General features: G+C 38.8%; 1 protein-coding gene across 1 annotated transcript; it reads left to right on the forward strand.

Moving 5' to 3' along the window:
- Nucleotides 1-19,915: 19,915 nt before the first annotated feature.
- LOC113317004 (GDSL esterase/lipase At4g26790-like) lies at nucleotides 19,916-21,990 on the forward strand. Its single transcript, XM_026565163.1, has 3 exons — nucleotides 19,916-20,315; nucleotides 20,632-21,115; nucleotides 21,592-21,990. Exons 1-3 carry the CDS (start codon nucleotides 19,929-19,931, stop codon nucleotides 21,783-21,785), a joined length of 1,065 nt encoding a protein of 354 aa, XP_026420948.1. The 5' UTR covers nucleotides 19,916-19,928; the 3' UTR covers nucleotides 21,786-21,990.
- Nucleotides 21,991-24,437: the final 2,447 nt, after the last annotated feature.

The following is a 24,437-nucleotide window of genomic DNA, read 5'->3' on the forward strand; positions in this document are numbered from 1 at the left end:
CCTCCTTAGTTTTGGGGACATTATCATGATCCCTTGTGTGGGTTTCGAATCCATCCTCTTCATTAGGAATATTGCGAGATGCTTTATCCTTGATTACATCTTGTGCCCAGGATGGTATGTTCCTTGAACTTGAACCCGTGTGGTCTAGGTATGCCATCCGATAGATTGCAGATGTCTTTTGTTCAAGACATTTTATATGTCCTCTTAAGGTATCCATTCCTTGTTGGAAATGTTTTTCTAAACACTTGCTAGGTATACCTTTCGACATGTCTCTGTAAGAAGATCTTCAATAAGGATTTTATTCCTTGTTTGTGAATGCTCCATCAATTGAGTAAGAATTTCACACTCTGTAGTCTGTTGATGAACTTCGTTGCATAGAGCCAATTTTTGTTCCACATAATCTACCAGATTATTTTGAAGACTGAGTGTTTCTCGCTTTCCTTCACAAATTCTTACATTAAACTGAACAATAAGTTCTAGGACATCATCTAGACTGTCAATGGTTTTTCCCTTTTCTGAAAAGTTTTCAACATGTTTGAAAAATCTTTCTAACACTTTACGAAATTCAGAACTTGAGCAGGTTAGTGAATCTAATCTCTTTTCACAATTGGAAACAGACGATTTTTCACTAGAGATTGGAGTCGGATCCAAAACATGTTTCTTGAGTTTCATATTCATTCTTTTCAATTCAGGAACTTGATTCGCAATCAAATTATTAGTCATAGAATTTTTCTTTGATTTTCGAAAAGACTTTCGAGACCAATTTCCATTGACCTTCTCTGAGATCTTATTCTCATTATCTTGACATACGTTAAATGAGTTCTTCATAAGTTTAGCTTTGCTTTTCTTATTTTGACTCATATCTTATAGGTTGGATCGCACCAAACACAGATTGTTAGATATTTTCGTGTTTGCCTTCTCTGATACCAATTGAAAAGACGAGGGTACCCAAATATACCTCAATCTAAAACTTTTCCACCTATAAGTCATTTCTACGAAAGTGATTGTCTATGGACTAAGTCGAGACAATACAACTAATCGGTTCACACTTCGTGTGATCGTCTATGGATACGAGATCGAGACAATACGACAACAAGATAACTTGTGTGATTGACTATGGATACAAGATCGAGACAATACAACAACGAAGTATGTTTATTTGATAATAGGTTCGGACTTAACCAAACATAATAGGTTTGTGTATTTTACTTCTAATTATAATAAAAACAATTATAATTGCGGAAATAGAAAAGTAAAAGACACAACAATATTTTGTTAATGAGGAAACCGCAAATGCATAAAAACCCCGGGACCTTTTCCAGAATTGAATACTCTCACCTAGTTTCGTCTCCCACCAACGGTACTAACAGAATTGAATCTCTTGTGGTCAATCAGACACAGAACGGAGTCTGTTAACAATGGATTATTACAAGACGTCTTTAGATATACAAACAGTCTAAAGATCCCCGTCGAAAACTTCGATCTTGTTTGAGTGAATCTTATATCAAAAGAGAAGATTCTCAAGCATAAACAAACTAGGTGCAATCAAAGTTCAACAACCATTAGTCAATCAAATCAATCGAAAACTAATAATAAACTGCAATTATCTAGTTTCCCACCAACGGTACTCGTATATCTTCCCAATCCCAAAGAAGTCTTTAAAACGAGCAGTCGTAAGATATTTCGCCTAATTAGGGTACTTTCCTCTCCGAATAGACGGATCCACCAGTAACAACACAACTAGGTAGTTTTGCTGGCTCTGGGGATTAGTTTTCTCGAAATGTAAACTTCAATATTTATTGACCAAGGAAGTTTGGACACCAAGGAATTTCCAAAACCGAAAATATTCTCAAGATATGCAATATATTTCCAAATTCGGTTTCCATAATTCCTAGAAATGCTTTTTCCAAATATTGACCGAAATCTCAGTAGAAAATCTCCAATTAGTAAATGCACATTACCAATTTTTATTTTCTAAAGTATGTATTTTAATTGCTGGAAATTAAAAGCATATAAAACTAAAAACCTTAATTAAAAGATTCTCAATTTATTTCGATCCAGGATTCTCCTTTAGCTATTAAGGATTATCTTTGAACAATAAAAGATAAGAGTTACTGCACATGTTCAAAGTATGTCGACATCTTTACTTTGTAAATCCTTTTTCATATTTACAATCTTGCAACCGATTTGCCACACTTCCAAACAAGTTTAGAATTGGTTCATCTGACTTCCAAGAACTATGTGATTGATTGTCCTATCAAACCACCACTAATGGGTTTCACGGTTCTACCAAAACAAGTTTCGGTTCTACTTCCATGTGGGTACTAGGATTAGTCACACTAGCTTTCCAAAATTTGGTTGACTAGGTACAAGGATCGGTTACCACATATTTATGGTATAAACTTGTATTCGGTTGCACAAGTCATAGGATCGGTTCCCCAATTATTAAAAACTTGTGGCACCTCTTACAAGGATCGATTCCCTCTTACATGTGATCGGTTGCACCTCTTACTAGGATCGGTTCCCCAATGTCTAGAGTTGGTCATACCAATTACACTAAATCGATCATACCATCTCATGTGATTACTTAAGATCTGTTTCACTAATAAAAGTCACACCAATACAAAAGTCAGGCCTTGTGAATAGTTTTACCAAGATACATAAACAAGTTATGAACGGTTATACTAAACACACATATGGGTAATCCAAAGATTTTCAATGAATAAAAATACCAATAAGCCTAGCGATTTCCCTTTCGCTTCATAAAACAAGTTTATGAATTGTACTTCCTTTAAACGAATGTAAAACATTGTTTCCTAGGACGAAATTTTCACCCATACCCATACATAATCGCAATATCATTCATACGATTATGTCGATGTCTTATATACGAAGTTCAAAAGATAGACGTTATACTTCGTATTGTAATTCCTTAATACTATGTCTAACTAGAGTATAATCATTCACAGCTTCGCAGTTATGTTTTCAATATGCACGACTTGAAAGATACATTAGGAATGAAACAGTTCAAGTCAAATATTACTAACCTCAAGAGAAAGGATGATGTTGTCGTTGTAGCTCTTTACTTCTTCACATTCTTCAAGTCTTCACGTAATACTTGTAAGTATCATATCCTAGTAACTTTCTAGCTAACCTATATGAAGTTCACTCTAGTAAATAATCAAGCGACTCTTTAAATGAGTTTTGGTTCACTAAAATATGACAACCAAACTTGGCATACCAACGCTTGGTGGGTTCAACCGAGCTATGCTCTAACAGTTTCCTTACAACTTCCTTGAATCTTTTCCACGACAATATTCCCTTACCTAGGTTGTGTCTTTGATAAGCTTCCACCAATTTAGAGCATGTTTTTGTAGATTCAATGCCGCGAAAGAAATCTTTTTCTTTGAACCATATTCAAAGAAAGAAAAATACGTCTCTAGACGTTCAATCCAATCATCCAATTTTTATACATCGACACTACCATCATAAAGTGGAATATCAATATGAAAATCAATTTTTAAATTCTTACCATAAAGTTTATTTGATGTAGAACGTTTAAAAAAGTCCCCTTCTTCGTCCTCATCTTCTTCTTCTTCCGCCTCTTCTTCTTCTTCCTCATTTTCTGAAACCCTGGGTAAAGACGTACACTTTTTCTTCGTCTTCGACTTGGGTATATGAGATCGAATACATTCAATCAATTATTCAAGGGTTTGAATTGATTGCATGTCTGTTTGTAGCGTAACCACCTTTTCTTCCATAGTTCATGGTTTGTTATGCTTAGGATCATCATCTGACTTCGTCATCCTTGATCCCCTTGTTCTCCTAACGTCTTTTAGCTTTTCGAATACCTCACCAAGCTTTATGTAGAGAGATCTAGTGAAAACTATAAAGGGATCTACCCTAGAAACTAACCTTGCTTGTGGTACCAACTTGATACATATGATCTCTATACCTTGGTGAGGCGAAATTCAGAATAATAATAGACATAAACTTAGAAAACAGAACACAATGGAAGTAATTTGAAGAAATATATCTTCTCTAGATTATGAACAAGAAAAACGATTACAATTTTCTCTTTGTTATGCTCACAATCTCTCTAAACAGTGGATATACCTTAAGTTGTTTTCTAAGATTGCACAAGTATTTGTTCTACAAGATTTCTCCAGGTTTTCTGTCCTTAGCCTTCATCCAAAGCTCCATATTTATAGCCTTTCGTCGTACTCATCCGCTCAAGGACTTCTATTAGGAATTTATTTCCTAAACTAAGAGTATTGCTTAAAACTGTACTCTTTCCTAACTAAGAATTCTTCCTAAATAAGGATTACTTCCTAATATAGGATTCTTCCCTCAACTTAGCTTGAGATTTACTAAATTCCCTAAAGGAGTACGGATACACCTGTATCATGGGATTTACCTAACTAAAGGAAAAAAAAAACAAATAAGAGTAATAACAACAAGTAATGCAAGATTTATAGCATATATTGATATGAATTTGACATTAAAATCCTGTAATTTAAGTACTTATAAATCATGAAGATAAATTACGAACTTCCAACCTTAGCTTCATGTTCTCTTATGCTATAAAGTATGTTGTGCTTCTTCTTAAGGCTCAGGGAGTTTTCTTATATAGTTCTCTAAAAATCCATGCTTTTGAGTCCTAATGGGACCACGTTCCCTCGATTTCTAAGTAGAAAACGCGTTAAAAGGACCCCCATAATATTTACACAATCGTCAGGATCGATTTTCACGACCCTGTCGACTCTAAATACCCAAATATAACCCCCAGTGTTTGTTTGAAACAGTGAAACAATCGCCGTGGTTGATTTTTATGACCTTGCCGACTCTAAACTTGAGCAGTCTTGTTTCTTTTTTATTAGTTGTTTTTTCCATATTTCTTTCCTTTGATAACTCATTTCTTCATCATTGGTATAATATTTTCATTATCTTTAAGATAAAAGTTGAGACTATTGGTGTTTGTGGGTGAAAATCGTTTCTGCTGATTTTGGTAATTTTGGGTGTGTGGATGAGAAACGAATCTAAACCCTAAACAATGTACTGCACGGGAGTACTTTTGATTCGAGAGATCAATCTGTACAATCCTGGCCTAAACCAAGAAATGGTCGTTCCGGGCTTGCTTCGGTCACAAAGTGAAAGAGAAGGGTTGGTCTTAGGGAGGGAAGCGAAGAGAGTGTTGAGACTAGAATAGTTGATTCTGAAAGTGTAGTTGTTTATGACTTGTATCTGAAAGTAGAACTGGCTAGCGGAATGGAAAGCTACAAGGTGATTTCTAGATACTGTGTTGTTGCCGACCAAAACTTGTTCTTTAGTGAAAATAGGTGAATCCTATTTATAAAAGTCATATTGAAACGTACCCTGGTCTCGTAGGAAGTGGAAATGATTGAGTGTTGGAAGAATAGAGTAACTTGTAACCGTCATACGTTATGCTTCCATGATGAGGGAAGTGAATTCGTGTAACCGTCAGTCGTTACGCTTCCATGATGAAGGTAATGAATTGTTTACATCGTTACTTTTCACCACCACTAATTGTCCTACTTCATGACACTTTCTTGTAACGAGCGCATTGTACGCCGCACGTTGTAAACCGCCAGACCAATACCCTGATGAGTATCCCCCAGTTTGTGACATGTTTGATGTCTCGAGTATTTTTGTGGAAAACGTGTAGCAGGTTGTTATGTGTGGCAAGTCAAAGTCAAGAGACTTTTCCATAGGAAAATAGCATGTGATGCTATTAGGCTTGCCTTTGGTCGGCCGCCTAAAACTTTCCATAAGACCGTCAGTTTGGTGTCGAACTTGAATGGCTGAGATTACATCTCATGAGGAAGGGTATCCGTTGATTATGGCCACATCTTTGTTGTGTAGCAAAGTGGCGCCATCGGCATAGCGGCGCCTGGCGTATCTGTGGCGTAGCGGGTTGCCTTGGGCTTTCCGCAAGTCCGTTAATTCAGTGGCGAACTTGGATGGCTGATATTGCATCTCATGAGGAAGAGTGGCCATTGATTATGGCCGCATCTTGTTGTATAGCGACGTGGCGACATTGGCATAGTAGCGCCTGATGGAGCCATGGCATAGCGGCATGCCAATTGCCGTGGCATGACGGCATGCGAGTAGCCGTGGCATGGCGGCATGTCGGTGGCGTTGTGGTATGGCCACGCCTGTGGCGTTGTAGAGTGGCCAAATCTAGGATTTGTCGTCGTGGTAAGAATTAGGGCTTGGCGGCGTGGCCAAGGCTAGGATTTGGCGTCGTGGTAAGAATTAGGGCTTGGCGGCGTGGCCAAGGCTAGGGTTTGGCGTCGTGGTAAGAATTAGGGATTGGCGGTGTGGCCATGGATAAAGTGGCATGCTACCGCGGTAGATAGGCATGTTGGCATGCCGATCAATATGTTGTTGTGGTAAGGCGCGTTTGGCTTGCCAGTATGGTGGCGCGGCAGGGTGCGTTTGGCCTTTAATATATGGTGGAAAGTTCAGAGTGACTTGATTGGCCAAGGAAAGGGGCCTCCCAAACATAAGGCGCGTCTACACTTCTGGTGAAAGTGTGGCGGCTTTAGAGCGACCTGATTGGTCGATTAAAAGAGGGACGGCCAAGCATGGGCGTGGCTACACTTCTGGTGAGAGCGTGGCGGCTTTACATTGACCTGATTGGTCGATGGGAAGTGGGTCCGGCAAGTATGGGGCCAGCCACAACTTATGTGCGCGTGGCTAATTTGAGGCGACACGATTGGTCGAGAGAAATATGGCCGGTTTAGGAAGGGGCGTGTCCAATGGCAAGTGGCGCCAGTTGGCCTAAGGCATGGACACGCCTCCCTTTGCTGCTGCGGCTCCCTATTTTCTGATTCTGAGAAAGGTTTTGCACCTGCTAATCCATGGCGGATTAATTACCTAGTTTGCCTAGGTTTAATTTCGACGAGCAAGGTCTGATAAAATGCGCGAGGCGCAAAACCCTAACTTCTAAAAGTTAGTCAGGGCAATTGATTGAATTCTATGTGTTTGACACAGAGTTCTTTTAAGTTCATTTCCAGAGAGCAACATACTTTTCCTGATTGAATACCTTGCGCAAAGACCTTATCCTTGATATTTGGAAATTCGTGCTACTCTGCTGCGAGTGAACATAAATTGTCATGCCATATGAACATTAAGGGTTCAAACGGAGAACATAGCATAGAAGGAATTCAAAGGAACTTATATTAAGTGAATATAGGCGAGGCGCCGAAATTTACAGAACATCTGGGATGGTTGCTACATTCGCCAGTCTGGATAAATTTCATGTAAGTATATTGAACGGCTCAATAAATATGTCGGTGGAGAGGTTAGCACTCACGGCACCGTTTCCTTACAGAGTGACGTCACATCAGATGCAAGGCTTTACGATTTCAACCCTAAGCTAAAAACCACCATGAACATTAAGTCCCCTGCTTAGCACGTAACAGCGGCGTTGTTGCGGGGTAAGCATGAGATGGTGACAGACAAGAGTAAAATCGAAAGGACAAGACGCGAAGATATTGCCGAGAAAATTCAACTAATCTTTAGCGGAAGGCATGAGGAATCCATGATCCCTGTATAGATGGTTTTGCATAAATTCGGCTTGGCCATGGGGTATTGGCATCAGCGCTGCAGCTTTGGATATTGATCAGCAGAGGTAACATTGCAACTTGGGAAACGGAACGGGCGCTGGTTGGCTAGGAAAGGTAGATGGCGTTTTTGGCCTTGAGTGATGGATGAATGATGGACGACGCTGCTTACTTGGCTACATCCATGGAATGGTGCTGCTGGATAGATCCGCGGAGCAGTGCTGTTGGCTAGGTACGTGGAGCGGTGTTGTTGGCTAGGTCCGTGAAGCGGTGGATGGCACTTGGCTGGCTAGATCACGGAGAAGCAGAGATGGCGCTTCTTTGAACGACCAAGATGGCGCTTCCTTGGCTGGTGGAGATGGCGCTGCTTTGAACGTCTAAGATTGCACTAGCAAGGTCATGGAATAGTGGAAACTGGCTTCAGTCCATGGAATGGTGGAAACTGGCTTTAGTCCATGAAATGGTGGAAACTGGTTTCAGTCCATGGAATGGTGGAAACTGGCTTCAGTCCATGGAATGGTGGAAACTGGCTTCAGTCCGTGGAATGGTGAAACTATGGCGCTGGAACTTTGGCTACCAAACGGTGATGATAGCTGTAACTTTAGCTTCAAATGGTGATGGTGGCGCTGATGGCTTCAGTCCGTGGGACGGTGGAAATGGCACTTGGAAGGCTTGCTGGCTGGATCACGGAATGCTGGAGCGTTGGCGCTAACTTAACCATAGAGTACGGGAGTCATGGAGAGTTGGCTTGACCACGGAGTGCTGGAGCCATGGACAGTTAGCTTGGCCACGGAGTGCTGAAGCCATGGATAGTTTGCTTGACCACGGAGTGCTGGAGTCATGGATCTAGGTTGAGCGACTGGTGTTCCTCGTGCTGGCGCGCTGCTGGTTCAGTCACGGAGCGGAGATATTGGCACACTACTTGTTCGGCTATGGAGCATGAGTGTGGTGCGCCTAGTCATTTATTCCCGTTCATGGAGCAATAAGGAATCCCTATTCTATTCAAACTCTAGAAACTGCGTTCGTATGAAAAGGGGTATCGACCCTCTTCTGTTTTTGTTGTTCGTCCAGCTCCGTGCTTTCATCTGCAGCATCTGGCTCCTGTTCGTCATTTGTCAGCAGTAGTAGAGCGAGCATTAATGGCAACAAATCAATCTCCAATAGTTATAATCAACAGCGGGGCAAGCCAGGAGAACTCAAAGGTAGGTGCTCTCGCATGTATCCACCCGAAAGTACCATCGATCTTCTCCAGAATGTGTAATAAGGCTCTGAATCCAGAAGAATGAGTATCTAACCTCTCCGGTGGATTTCAAAATTTACCAAACTTCATTGCGATATTGGGATAGATGGATGAAATATATGCTCGGTAATGATCATATTAGGGCTAATCTTGGAGATTGTGGTTGCGTTGTTCGACATCCTTGATTTTAGGTTATTTGATGCTTGGACTTTCTGATTGCGATGATGATATGTTGTGGATGCTTGCATGGTCGAAATCTTCTAGAGCCATTGGGTGAAGTAGCGATGTGTTGCTATCAAGTCTTTAAGGACTTCGTTCCAAGCGACATCCTTTGAACCATCTTCTGAATCTTGGACTATTGCATGGAACGGGATGCGGTGAGCAGTCCCCGTTTATATTTCTGTTAGATCCGATGGCGTGGCCGGATATGTGAATTTATCTCTGTGATGTGCTTTTGGGGTCTTTGATGCGCGTGTACGGCTTCATGTTGAGAAATTCTTGCGGCTCGTAAAACTTCGACAGTGATGATGTTGAAGTCGGAAATAACCGGGTTGAGGGAAGTGAAGGCATCCCATTCTGGTAGTCCCCATGTGTAATTATCCTGAACCTATTTTCTCGTGGGAGATGTGCTTCTGCTGCATTCACTAGTAAGGTGGTGACTGCGTTTAAGCTTCTAAACATGAAGGAGGCTTCAGTCCCCAAATGTAGTTTATTTTAATTGCATCGCCTTGAATCCACGCCTATGGGATTTGATACAATATTATCATACTCTCCTGGATGTGATGCTGGGATGCTTGGAATATCACATGGACAAAACATTCTGGATAACGAAGAGGTAGAAGTAAGGGAGTTATGTCGTTAATCATGGCTCCCTCTATCTCTTCAAGAAAAATGTTTCAGCCGCGTCTCTGGAATTATCTCATGAATGCTTGATTGTTGTCGGGGATGGACCGTGATGAGCAGTCCCCAGTCGCACTTCTCTTTGGTTACTGAAGTTGTTTTCTCTGAGTAGGCTTGGGATCGGCCGCGACCTCGTAAAGTGTTACAGGCGCCTTCTAGATAGAGAGGTGATGATATTATTACGCTACACCTTTGAAGGGTGGATGACCTTATCGTGGCTATGATTTTTGGTTTTCCGTGTCTTCTGATATTTGACAGTGAAGGGATCCCGTGTAGAGCCTCAGTCCCCAAGTATGATTTATATGTTTCTATCTTGTATGGTCGGTGAGTTGACCATGATAAAGACATCATCTTACATCTGTACTGGTGACTCTATTACTTCTTCCACGTGAAACTAAAACATGGAGAAATATGAATTACCTTTATAGTGGTTGTTGTTATGGTAAAGCTCTGACAAACGAGCAGCAACAGTTCTTGGCAGCAGATGTGATCGGAAGAGACTACTTCGTCGTGGGAACCAAAATAGGTTGGCATGGGCGTCCATGGAAGCAAAGGGATTGTCTGGATGCGTAAGCGGGTAAACTGTCCACGACCACGAGGTTTGGAGGGATGGATCAAAAAGTGGCCACAACTACGAACCTTGGCTGGCTGTGATCACGATCCTTGACAGGGAGGAGTGTAGACTTCTGGAGAAAACGTTGAAGCGGAGCGACTCTTGGAGAAAAACGTTGAAGCGGATTCTGGAGCGAAACGTTGAAGAGGAGCGGCTTCTGGGGGTGAGACGTTGAAGCGGCTCTTGGAGCGAAACGTTGAAGCGGAGCGACTTCTGGAGAGAACGTTGAAGCGGCTCTTGGAGCGAAACGTTGAAGCGGAGCGGCTTCTGGAGAGAACGTTGAAGCGGCTCCTGGAGCGAAACGTTGAAGCGGAGCGTCTTCTGGAGCGAAAAGTAGAAGCGGCTCCTGGAGAAAAGTTCGAAGTGCCAACGCAACACGGCTGAGAGCTTGAAAATATATCTCGGCGCTGCACCTTAGAGAAATAAAAAATCTCACACACATGCTCCGTTATAGATTACATGGTTTTGTGAACAGAGTCCCAAAAAGCATTAATGCATAACTCCACCAATTGATGCTCGGTCACATTTGGTTTATGAAAATCTAACGCCCGAATCCTGAATCCTTGACTAATCATTCGGATGTTCATTGTTTCGCTCCTTTTGAGTTATGGTCATGTCTGTCTGAGCCTTAGCAAAACTTCTTGTATTTCCATCAAATCAGCAATGGTAATAAGGGATCGGCTCCCTCAGTCTCTCGTCCTGATGGTGGAGTAGCAGCGGCTCTGGTGACTGTTGGAGGTGTCACACTTGAAGAAACGTTGGGAGTGCCGACAGAGGCTCTGGCTCTGGTGACTGAAGGTGTAACGCCTGAAGCAAAGTTTTCCGCACCGCTGGTGTTGGCAGGTGGCATATTAGTGCCACTGGAAGAAACGTTAATACCAAGAGTAAACTCGGCGCTAGTGTTTTCAGGGTTTGTTGCTGATCCGGACCTGAGTTCTACCATCTTGAGATCGGGATTGAAAAAATGAAATTGGAAATTGGTATTGCAACCGAAAGATTAATCTCCCACCGTGGATGCCAATTGTTTGTGGGTGAAAACCGTTTCTGCTGATTTTGGTAATTTTGGGTGTGTGGATGAGAAACGAATCTAAACCCTAAACAATGTACTGCACGGGAGTACTTTTGATTCGAGAGATCAATCTGTACAATCCTGGCCTAAACCAAGAAATGGTCGTTCCAGGCTTGTTTCGGTCACAAAGTGAAGGAGAAGGGTTGGTCTTAGGGAGGGAAGCGAAGAGAGTGTTGAGACCAGAATAGTTGATTCTTAAAGTGTAGTTGTTTATGACTTGTATCTGAAAGTAGAACTGGCTAGCGGAATGGAAAGCTACAAGGTGATTTCTAGATACTGTGTTGTTGCCGACCAAAACTTGTTCTTTGGTGAAAATAGGTGAAGCCTATTTATACAAGTCATATTGAAACGTACCCTGGTCTCGTAGGAAGTGGAAACGATTGAGTGATGGAAGAATAAGTAACGTGTAACCATCAGACGTTATGCTTCCATGATGAGGGAAGTGAATTCGTGTAACCGTCAGTCATTACGCTTCCATGATGAAGGTAATGAGTTGTTTACACCGTTACTTTTCACCACCACTAATTGTCCTACTTCATGGCACTTTCTTGTAACGGGCGCATTGCACGCGCTGTAAACCGCCAGACCAATACCCTGATGAGTATCCCCTAGTTTGTGACATGTTTGATGTCTCGAATGTTTTCGTGAAAAACGTGTAGCAGGTTGCTATGTGTGTCAAGTCAAACTCAAGAGACTTTGTCATAGGAAAATAACATGTGATGCTATTATGCTTTGCTTGGTCGGCCGCCTAAAACTTGTCATAAGTCCGTCAGTTTGGTGGCGAACTTGAATGGCTGAGATTACATCTCATGAGGAAGGGTAGTCATTGATTATGGACACATCTTTGTTGTGTAGCAAAGTGGCGCCATTAGCGTAGATGCGCCTGGCGTAGCCGTGGCATAGAGGGTTTCCTGGGGCTTGCCGCAAGTCCGTCAGTTCAGTGGCGAACTTGGATGGCTGAGATTGCATCTCATGAGGAAGATTGGTCATTGATTATGGCCGCATCTTGTTGTATAGCGAAGTGACGTCATTGGCATAGTAGCGTTTGGTGGAGCCATGACATAGCGGCATGTTAGTGGCATGCCAGTGGCGTAGCCACGGCATAGCGGCATGCCAGTAGCCGTGGCATGGAGACATGCCAGTAGCCGTGGCATGGAGAAATGCCAGTAGCCGTGGCATGTCTGCATCTTAGTAGTCGTGGCATGGCGGCATGTCGGTGGCGTTGTGGCATGGCCATGCCTGTGGCGTTGTAGCGTGGCCAAGGCTAGGATTTGGCGTCGTGGTAAGAATTAGGACTTGGAGGCGTGGCCAAGGCTAGGATTTGGCGCCGTGGTACGAATTAGGGCTTGGCGGCGTGGCCAAGGCTAGGGTTTGGTGTTGTGGTAAGAATTAGGGCTTGGGGGCGTGGCCAAGGCTAGGGTTTGGCGCCGTGGTAAGAATTAGGGCTTGGCGGCGTGGCCAAGGCTAAAGTGGCATGCTACCGCGGCAGAGTGGCATGTTGGCATGCTGATCAATATATTGTTGTGGTAAGGCGCGTTTGGCTTTCCAGTATGGTGGCGCGGCAGGCTGCGTTTGGCCTTTACTGTATGGTGGCAAGTTCAGAGTGACTTGATTGTCCAAGGAAAGGGGCCGACCAAACATAAGGCGCGTCTACACTTCTGGTGAAAGTGTGGCGTCTTTAGAGCGACCTGATTGGTCGATTAAAAGATGGACGGCCAAGCATGCGCGTGGCTACACTTCTGGTGAGAGCGTGGCGGATTTAGAGCGACCTGATTGGTCGATGGGAAGTGGGGCCGGCAAGTATGGGGCCAACCACAACTTATGTGCGTGTGGCTAATTTGAGGCGACACGATTGGTCGCGAGAAATAGGGCCGGTTTAGGAAGGGGTGTGGCCAGTGGCAAGTGGTGCCAGCTGGCCTAAGGCATGGCCACGCCTCCCTTTGCTGCTGCGGCTCCCTATTTTCTGATTCTGAGCAAGGTTTTGCACCTGCTAATCCATGGCGGATTAATTACCTAGTTTGCTTAGGTTTAATTTCGACGAGCAAGGTCTGATATACTGCGCGAGGCGCAAAACCCTAACTTCTGCAAGTTAGTCAGGGAAATTGATTGAATTCTATGTGTTGACACAAAGTTCTTTTAAGTTCATTGCCAGAGAGCAGCATGCTTTTTCTGATTGAATACCTTACGCAAAGACCTTATCCTTGATATTTGGAAATTCGTGCTACTCTGCTGCGAGTGAACAAAAATTGTCATGCCATATCAACATTAAGGGTTCATCCGGAGAACATAGCACAGAAGGCATTCAAAGGAACTTATATTAAGTGAATATAGGCGAGGCGCCGAAATTTACAGAACATCTGGGATGGTTGCTACATTCGCCAGTCTGGATAAATTTCATGTAAGTATATTGAACGGCTCAATGAATATGCCGGTGGAGAGGTTAGCACTCACGACACCGTTTCCTTACAGAGTGACGTCACATCAGATGCAAGGTTTTACGATTTCAACCCTAAACTAAAAACCACCATCAACAATTGGATTTTAAGGTTCATGTCCTGCATTTTGGTTGCGCTTGAGTTTTTGACAATTTTTTCCTTCTTTTTGTCACATCCTTTCCGCTTTTCTTGGCTCTAAGTACTTAGATACTTGTAGTACTTTTACTTCTTAGACTTTTTAAATTCATATTCTCTTTTCATGGAGGATTCACCTAACTAAAACAAATAAAATAAAATAAAAACAACAATAACAAGTAATTTTCAAGATCTACAGCAGATATTGGTATGGATTTTTGACATTAATACCTGTAAATTAAGTATTTATCAGCTGACAACTGAAACATAGGATGAAAATAAATAGATATATGCAAGCTGGCAAGCACACTTCAGCCACCTTTGCTAAGATATGTTCTTTTCCAAGAGATAACTTTCTTTAAATTTTTTGGATCACATCATTCCAAAAAAACCTTCATTTAGACTTGCTACCATAGGATTTATTTTGATTCTTTTTTACCAAGATATGATTATGAGTACCATAAGAAGAAAAGTGTACAAATTTAGGCACAATCTCAGCAGGGTCCAATCAAGTTAAAATTGAAATTATCCTTAGTAGCTTATATACAGAGAAATAATAACACAACCACCAACACAAGCTTCACTGTTATACTAATTATATGTTCCCACAGTAGATTTTGTTTTAAGTTAACCTTAAGACCTTCAAAACCAAGAAAAATTTTCTTCAAAGTGTTGAACTTGATTGAACTCACCATCCGAAAATCCCACTAAAAGTCATTTGCAGCTTTTAATGATTGACATAGCACAATTATAAGCAATACCGAAACCAGAAATTAGACCTTCTCGAGCAGCTTTTTTGATCATCACTAAGCGGACGATCTCAGCAATAAAAATATATTGGAAAAAAAATATTAGATTTCCTTGTCTAATTTCCTTTATGAGTTGTAAATAAACTGTCGCTTCACCTTTTAAGACTAAGACAAATCTTGGACTAGAAGTGTGTCACCTAGTCCAACTTCTCCACACATTCGCAAAGCCAAATTTAGTTAAAGTAACATTAATGCTATATTTCGATTGACATTATCAAAAAAATTCTCAAAACCTACCTTGTAGATAATATCAATTTTACTATCATTTATTTATCTATCATGAGCAAATAATTCTTTGGTAATAAATAATACTAGTATTTTTCCCGTGCGTTGCACGGGATTAAGTTAGTTGAATTATTATTTGTGCTGAAAATGCAGAGACCCGTCTCTCCTAAATGTAATATCTAATTGTATTCCTAACTGAAACAACTGGGGCAAAATTTTTGTCTCAATTGATTTGATTATTATTTGAGTTGAACCATACCCATACTATGAGTATGGGTGCAAAGTACTAATAAAAGTAAACCCTAGCTAGATGGATGATTGGAGCAAATGGTGCTTTCAAAATTGTCGGTGCTAGACCATTGAGCAGAGAAGATAAGAATGAAGATTAGTATGACAATTACGATAACAACATCTAAGGAATCAAAGAAAAGAAAAATGGTCAGATAAAAAATATGGAGTTAAATGGAAAGGACCATTTCAATCTCTTCATTTAACAATTTACTAATAAATTCTTTTTGGTCCGGTTCAGCGTAGTGCAGTGCATCTCAAACTTAACATACATCCTTGATTTCCTATGCAAATCTACCTTGATTTATAAATTTTCCAGATGCTTGATGCCACCAACCGCATCATATTCAAATTTTTATGGTCTTCAGTTACATATATACATAAGTAACTTACGTACCCTTAAGATGCTTGGAGTAACTTAACTGACTTCAGATGCTTGGCGTCGGAATTCCATCTTCACTATAACCATGGAAGCTTATAAAATTCTGAGGCAGAAGAGAAAATTGGAATGACTTCAGTGTATTTTTTTCTTTTAAGCTCCTCAACTGGATTGTTGGTGTGTCAAGTTTATAGCGGGATAACTCCCTGTCATCTGGCTATTGATTGATTACGTATTAAGGTTTCCTGCAAATGTTGAAATAATTATACATTTGAGATGGATATACTGAAAAAATAATCACGACATCGACAACAATCAACAAATGACTTATATGCTTGTAGAATCTCGTCAAAAGGATATATGCATCTTTTGATTTTAGGATTTTAACTGACTACACAAAATAAGTTTTCAGACAGCTACAGTCAAGCTCAACCTGATCCTAATTGTTCTACTTCACCTATCCTCACATAACACTCAGCTACAAAAGTGCCTTTTAACCGATATAAATACATAATAAAGCTAAACACCCTGATTAGTATAGATTTATACAAAACATCTAACGTCATCTAAACATCTAATTGTTTTTTTTTTTGAAGCAAACATCTAATTGTATTATGAATGTAAAGTGATTAGTATTACTTAAAAATGCGCTTTACATGACAAAACATGTTTCATGATATCATGTTAACAAACGAACTAAAAATTGAGACGAAGAAATTTTATATGTGCTCATATAATAGGGTTTTGATATTAAAGTTTTTGGGATGGCATAAAAGTATTTAGATGGAAAATATATCGAAAACCCATTGAAGTTTTAGGTATTTCCGACGATGTTTGTTTTAGTACACAAATATTCAAATCAATTAATTAAAACAATGGATAATCACCGAATTAAGAATAAAAAAGAAAAGAATGAATTAAAACAATGGATAATCACCAAATTAAGAATAAAAAAGAAAAGAAAAGAAAAAGGATACATAGAAAGTGAGAGACGCTTATGAACAGAAGCAGCAGCTAAAGATGGTGGTGAAAGAAACATAAGGTGGCGGAAGTGAAGATGAAAGCATTAGGGTTTAGTGAAAATAAGGTTTTGTATTTGTAATGTCCTCGTTACCCTCCTGCAATTTGTGACCGGCATAAACTACCAAAAAAAAGACGGAAACTCTCTATTTCTATTGGTTGGGGGCCAGGAGTTCTACAATTCAAGTTTTTGGCCTAACTTTCAATGAGAGACCAGCAATTTGTACTCAAATTACATATACAATAGGGAAGCATCATTTTATTTTTATTTTTCGTAAAAGAGGAGAACATCAAATATACATCAATATAGCCGATTTGTGCAAACAAGAACAGTTACAGAGATTGTCCAAGATCACGTTATAGACATCAAATCTAAAATATCTCCAGGATAACAAGAAATAGAAACTAATCGTTCAATGTTTGCTCGTTCTTTTATCTTCAATTCCCAGTGAATAACATGATCTTGGCGTATCATTTCTTAGTCGACCCATAGATCATGGAATAAATAGGGTGGTATGCTCTCAAGGACAATTACGGACCTTACAATCATTTCAGATATCCACAAGGACAATTCCACATCATGAGGCTAATTTACTTGTGTTTGGAACCATACAAAGCGGATTTGCAGCATTAGAGCAAGTCTTATGGTGGAATCTATTATGTTCCAAGTGTGGAAAAATTATGGAATGTCAAGTCTAATGGCTTTCAAATTGGTGTTTTTCATGAAAAATCCAACCGGTGTTCCATGGTTTCGTGAAAGGTCCCGTAGAATCCATCTGAGCGCTAATCTGATTAGCGTAAAACGCTATTCAAAATAGCGTCAAAAAAAGACAAAAAAACGTCAATGAGAACGGCGCCTAAAGCTAATCAAAATGGAGTTTATATGTATATGATGATGTCATTAGACAATCGTATACTACTCTAATTTGTTTCTTATGAATAGAAAGTGATTGAAAAAACAGGTGTCAAATACTTATATTATATGCACATAAGAGGATGTGGACGTGGAGTGATATCATTTGTTACATGTTATTTGATTACTACTTCACATTTCACAAGTTGGTAAAAGAATATACGTATTTGATAATGATACACAAAAGTTGAAAACGCTAAAACGATTTCTATTTGGCGTTTCCTTGGATTCTACCATTAAACTTGCACTTTCATGGTCTATTCCAAATGATGATATGGCATGAAATTTGGAACATGGAATTCTTCCACCATAAAACTTGCTCTTACACAAAGCAATGTTAAGATCTTGGATATCACCACCTTGTCTTTTTTACAAACATGCATTTTAGAGGACAAAACCATATTTGGTGACCAAATGACAAGTTTTGTCCAAACAAAACAAATTTGCATCTCCGCACATAACAATGATGGGATTTTGAACAAATCCAGTTTTTTTTTCCCGAAAACATATGAAACTAAGTAACAACAACTAAAGAAAAAAGAAAAAAAGAAAAAAAAAAGAAAGAAAAAAAAGTAATAAAAGCTAAAGTAATCAGAGTTTTTCTTTTATTTTTTTTATCATTTTTTTTTATTTTATACTAAAGTAATCAAAGTTACAAGGTCTAGCATAATATTGTTCTTCGAAATCGGTCTTACATTGTTTGAAACGGTCTGAATGTGCGTCCGGAATCTGAATCAACTTTGAGCAAACACTAGCAAATTTAAAACTTTCAAACCCTAAAACTGATATTAAAATCAACATAAGAGTAAGATAAATCTAACACTAGAATAAAAGGTCAGAAAACGACAACTCCACGGAGTAGAAATAGCACTTGATCGAAAGAGAGGAAAGAGGAAATGGTGCTGACCAGTGTAGTCAATATCGGCCGTATCGGCCGATATATCGGGGATATTTCGGATATCGGCCTTGGAGCGGTAGGATAAGCATTGTATCGGCGATACGATATCTTGGCGATAATATCGACCGATATTAGCCATATCGGCCGATATATCGGGGATATTTCGTGATCCTATTTTTTTTTGATGAGCATGATGAAAATGATGAATGGTTGGATCCACAGAACTTGGAAGACTTGGCGGTAGAAGGTGATAATGTAACTTTGAGTATGATGAATGGTTGGATCCACAGAAGTTGGTAATAGAGGTGCATGTAGCTCTCGAAGTAAGTCCACTTACCCAACCGACTCTGAGTATGATGGATATGATACTGATCAATTGATGCTAGACACAGATTATGGACTACTTGATGGAGATAATGGAGTTACTGAAGATGATGATATCAATAGTGGCTCGTATGATTTTGAATAAGACTATAATATCCTTGTTTAATTACCATTTTAGGTAGTAAACTTTAAAGTTGTTGAAGTTACTAACTGTTTTTGGTTTGAACTTTTAACTTGTTTAATTACCATTTTAGGCAGTAAACTTTTAAGTTGTTGAAGTTACTCTCCTGTTTCTAGTTAGAACTTGTTTATTTATCATTTTAGGTAGTGAATTTTAAAGTTATTGAAGTTACTCTTGTGTTTTTTGATAAAATTGATGGTAGCTATAAAATTATAGTCTCTAAATTTGGACCCGATATTATACCGATATTTGAACGATAATATCCCCGATATAAAATCGTACCAAAGTATCGGTTCAGACCGAGATAAACCGATATTAACTACATTGGTGCTGACCGACAACTCCAACAGTATTAGTGCACCAATTAATGCAGTTACTTATGGATTCATATGAAAAATACTAAAAAAAGACATTTTCTACTTAGGGTAGTGGTCAAAATGCGCTCACTTATTCAAACAGTAAGAGGGGCAACATTATTGATGTCCGCGTCGGCCTTCTGGCATCATCAATGTCAGGGACGCCCTGTTTTAGCGGTGCATATTCATCCAGCGTTGATATCATTAGGCTTAAAATGCTTTTGGCTTTGATCGTTGGGACCAGAGTGTACCATGCATGATGATGATATATCCTCGTGTTTCAATGTTTCTAACTGTTATGGTTAGAGTTGGGTGAACTGCTGCATCACAGAAAATATAGCTCCTCTCGTGAAATGAATTTGTCTTACATATATAGTTGAGCGTACATGTAAATGCCCACATTGATCATTAATTGTTTTCAAAGTATCTCCAGACTGGCATACTTGATCAGTCGATCACCGCACTCACACCATAAGAATGCACTATTTATAATCATCTACTTGCATATATATCTATCTTCATATAACATGAAACTGTCTGTTTCAACCAAAACAATGAGAAATATGGCTCCAAGAGTGTACCATCACATCATTCTCTTATCATGCTTTCTTTTGCTAAAAACTGGAATCCATGTCGAATCGAAAAGTGTTCCTGCGATAATAGTTTTCGGAGACTCGACAGTTGATGCAGGTAATAACAATCCTCTTCCAACTATTTCTAAGAGCAATTTTGCACCTTACGGACGAGACCTTGAAGGTGGTAAAGCTACTGGAAGGTTTTCGAATGGTAGGATCGCAACTGATTTTATATCTGAAGCGTTTGGAAATAAACAGTTGGTACCTTCTTATTTGGATAGTAGCTATGGTATAGAGGATTTTGCTACCGGTGTCACGTTCGCTTCAGCTGGAACTGGTTTTGATAATAAAACAGCCGCTGTGACTGTAAGCAGTACTCGGTGATATTTGGATATGTTTACGTAAATCTACATAAGTAGATGAATCTTAGGTAGTACTACTAGCTTTTTATTCATTTCCATACTATATGAGTCTTGAATATTTGAGCAAAGTGGCTATACTAACCCTCAACAGAACCACCTAAAGTTTTCTACTATTGTTGTTGTAGGCATTCAAAAGATCTTTAAATATACTGACATATTTCTTTCTAAATTTGAGCCTTAGGTGAAAAATCCAGAATTAAAAAAAAATAATATGAGCAGTTGTGTTTTAATTTAACATTGAATGCTTTGTGTTTCAACAGTCAGTGATACCTCTGTGGAAAGAAGTAGAGTACTTCAAAGATTACAAAACCAGATTAGCTGCACTTCTCGGGAGAAAGGCGGCAACAGAGATTATAAGGGATGCAGTGTACATAATAAGTATAGGAACAAATGATTTTGCAATAAACTACTTTGCATTACCGGATAGATCACTGCACTTCACCCTCGAAGAGTATGAGAATTTTCTGATCGGAATTGCAAATAACTTTATCGTGGAACTTTACCGAATAGGTGCACGCAAAATATCACTAGGGGGACTTCCTCCTATTGGGTGTCTTCCTATAATAAGAACCTTGGATCCTGGCCATGTCTGTATTGAAGAATTCAACACATTGGCTCGGAAGTTTGATCTGAAGCTAAAGAGTTTAGCTGCCAAATTAAGAGGTGAACTTCAAGGGAGTAAGGTCGTATTCTCCAACATTTATTATCAAGCTATGGATGTCATTCAGAAACCTTCTTTATACGGTGAGTTCATTTAACTTTTATTTTGTAGTTATTGCCATTTGCTTGAATTATTGGAAAAGCGGGCACACAAGATTATATCTTTTCTAAACCATATATGTATGCATGAAAAATTCTGCATACAAAAACTTCAACCACCAATTAAATGCATTACATAGTGTACCACTTATACCAGAAGTTAGAGTTAAAGAGGTTGTAGAAAACTAGTCTAGTAAAATGTCTGGGTCATGAAATATGCAGTTGACGTGCCTGGGTGGTACTAAAATTTTTTTCAAACGCGGGTCACTTGTATCATCATCCAGTGACTTTACCACTATACTATAGAGACACTGACAAATTTCAATGACCAATTTTCTCTTAATTAGCTTCTGGTAACAAGCACGCATCCGAGTTCTTCAGAAACGGATGATCTTGCAAAAACGAGTAGGAGCCAGTTGCTCCTTGTCTTAATGACATAATTTTGTGTTTTTGATTATTAGGATTCGAGAATGTAAAGAATGGATGCTGTGGATCAGGCAGGATTGAAGTGAGCTACTTATGTCATCGATCTAATCCCTTGACATGCAAAGACGCGAGCAAATATGCATTTTGGGATTCGGTCCATCCATCTGAAAGGTTGCACTTCATTGTTGCTAATAATACGATGAAGACGAGCTTGGCGGAGTTTGTATAATAATTTCAGCTTGAATTTTCCATTGTATGATGATCAGTTCATATAATTGTTGTGTTTATATTCCGGCTTTTAGTTCCAACTATAACACAGTAATCCCACAATGGTGATGAGTTTACTGATAAAAATGAAAACTCATGAAAAGATAAGTGGGACATGACGAGTCATAATGCGAAGGCGTTAATTGCAAAATAAGATCATTGCATTGTAAATAGGGAAAAATACGGTTTGGTCCAAAAATCAGTCCAAATATGCGATTTAGTCCAGCTCGAGTCAACTATATTTTCATTTTAGTCCAAAATGACTCATAATGATGTCAGCAATTTTAAATAATATATATATAATTAAAAAATAATTTATTTTTCGAACCGTTCGTCCAAAATTCAGAAACTTTACATATTCGGAAAGCTCTTTTCGAGATCTACAAAAAGAGTACTCATATGACTATATAATTTTCATTTTTACATTTTTTTAATTCACACTAGTGTACAACTATGTACACATCGACAAAATTACAGAAAATCCAACATTCATGATAGCCAGACTGTCACTCTAGTCCGTACAGACTGACAAAAATATCAACCACGCTAAACTCTAGTTGCATAATGGCTGGATTTGCGTAGGATGGTTTAGCAGTTAACCTGCATCCAAGAAAAAACAATAAAACATATGAGAAACACAGCTTGAAAAAGAAGTGATAACTTTTTACCAACAACCAAGCAATGAAAGCGACCAAACGTAAAAAGTTAGTCAGTTATTAACTTAAAGAGACACAACCCATTGTGTTTAACTGCACAAACTTAATATGACTTCAAAGGATCTCAGTACAATGATTGATTATACTTTATCGAAAAATAGATTATTGAATGAGCGTATTTCGAATTTCCACGGATCAATCACTAATGTTAATGAATAACTAATAAAAGAAAAGAGCTCCACTATCATATAATATATGTATAAGGAGTTTAGCTTTACATAGCTAGGTATGGGTGATTACTGGTAAATTAATCGTCTTTGATATGAGATCGCACAGTCTGGGGGTAGCTTAAAGGTAAATAGGAAAAAATCTGGTCAAAATAAAAACGTGGAGAAGAAGATAAAAGTAAAAAAGAAAACATGAGCCATTAAATTTGATTACAATGAAGATTAAAAAAAATAGAATGCATATCCACAAAATGGTGAAGATATTGCTAGTTTTATACTAAAAAAGCTTTTCCTTAGAGTCAATGTTTGTAAACCCATGATGACGAAACATGGATCAATTAAACAAGTGCAACTCCAATACTTATACAGAATATGCAATATATCATTGAGACAGGACAATGGTGTACAACTATGTACACATCTTCAAAAGACCATAAGACTTGACATCTCATACTCACGAACATGTAATATATTAATGAGACTGGACAAGTTTACATTCACGTACACATCTATAAAAAATCCAGAAAATCCATCAGCAAAACAGGTCATAAATACATGAGATATAACAATGGTGTACAACTATGTACAGATCTAAAAAAACCTAGAAAATTCATCGTACATGCTCATAAAACATGTCATATATCAATGAGACGGAACACTGGTGTACAACTGTAAAAACCTAGAAAATCCAACAATCATACTTATAAAACAGGTAATACTCCATGAGACATGACAATGGTGTACAACTATGTACATATCCAAAAAATCGTACATTTATACCCATATAGCAGGCAATATATTCGTGAAACAAGACAAGGTGCACCAGTTTGTACACACATACAACTTGAATCATGTACCTTAAGCACCAGTATTGCCAACATAAACACAACTACATGCTTATAGCTGCAAACTATCAGGTATATGAAGCAAAATTGTGAAATAATGAGCTGAAGCAAATTCATACCAGCAAATATGAACCAAAGTTTCCCTTCCTAACAAAACAGTCACATGTTGCAAACCAAATTGAAACATATTAGAGTTCAATACAACTTCCACAACACAAAAAATACAATATCAACGAAATAAAAAGAACCATATATAACTTTGATACTTACAGTAATTATTTCATTGAATGATGAAAAGATATGAGCAGCTTAAAAAAAAACCTTTCCATTATATACAACAAGTCCATTGGAACAATCTCTCCCTTGAGATCTCTAACCTTCCTCCACAACTACAAAAATCCACACACACAAAATCAATATGTGTACAACTATGTGTACATTAATAGTCAGCATGTGTATATATATATATATATATGTACACGTTAACAATCAGTACGTGTACAACTATGTGCACATTAATAATCAACCTATGTACACATTAACAATTTACATGTGTACAACTATGTACATCGTAAACATGTTGTACACCCGAAACATGATTTCGACAATCTTAAAATCAAAAATAACTTCAAAATAATCGATATATAGCATACTAGTGTACAAATATGTACAACTCTATAGATACCTAACAAATTGTAGCATCGATATCCACATGACAGGCCATCCATTCATCACGGAGCATACTAGTGTACTATCATGTATACCTCTACAAAACTCTAACTAACCCAACATCCACATCCGCAAAACAAACTGTAAAATCATGAGAAATCACAATGGTGTATAATTGTGTACACCTCTATAAAAATACAAATAATCCAACGTCCAT

The sequence above is a fragment of the Papaver somniferum genome, chromosome 10, assembly GCF_003573695.1.
Source record: "Papaver somniferum cultivar HN1 chromosome 10, ASM357369v1, whole genome shotgun sequence".
Lineage (NCBI taxonomy): Eukaryota > Viridiplantae > Streptophyta > Magnoliopsida > Ranunculales > Papaveraceae > Papaver > Papaver somniferum.

Bases quoted from the DNA above. Each gene is read 5' to 3' on its own strand.
- LOC113317004 (XM_026565163.1), top strand. From the start codon at position 19,929: ATGAGAAATATGGCTCCAAGAGTGTACCATCACATCATTCTCTTATCA. The intron at 20,316-20,631 runs GTAAGCAGTACT...GTGTTTCAACAG, and splicing joins ATAAAACAGCCGCTGTGACT to TCAGTGATACCTCTGTGGAA. The intron at 21,116-21,591 runs GTGAGTTCATTT...TTTGATTATTAG, and splicing joins TCAGAAACCTTCTTTATACG to GATTCGAGAATGTAAAGAAT.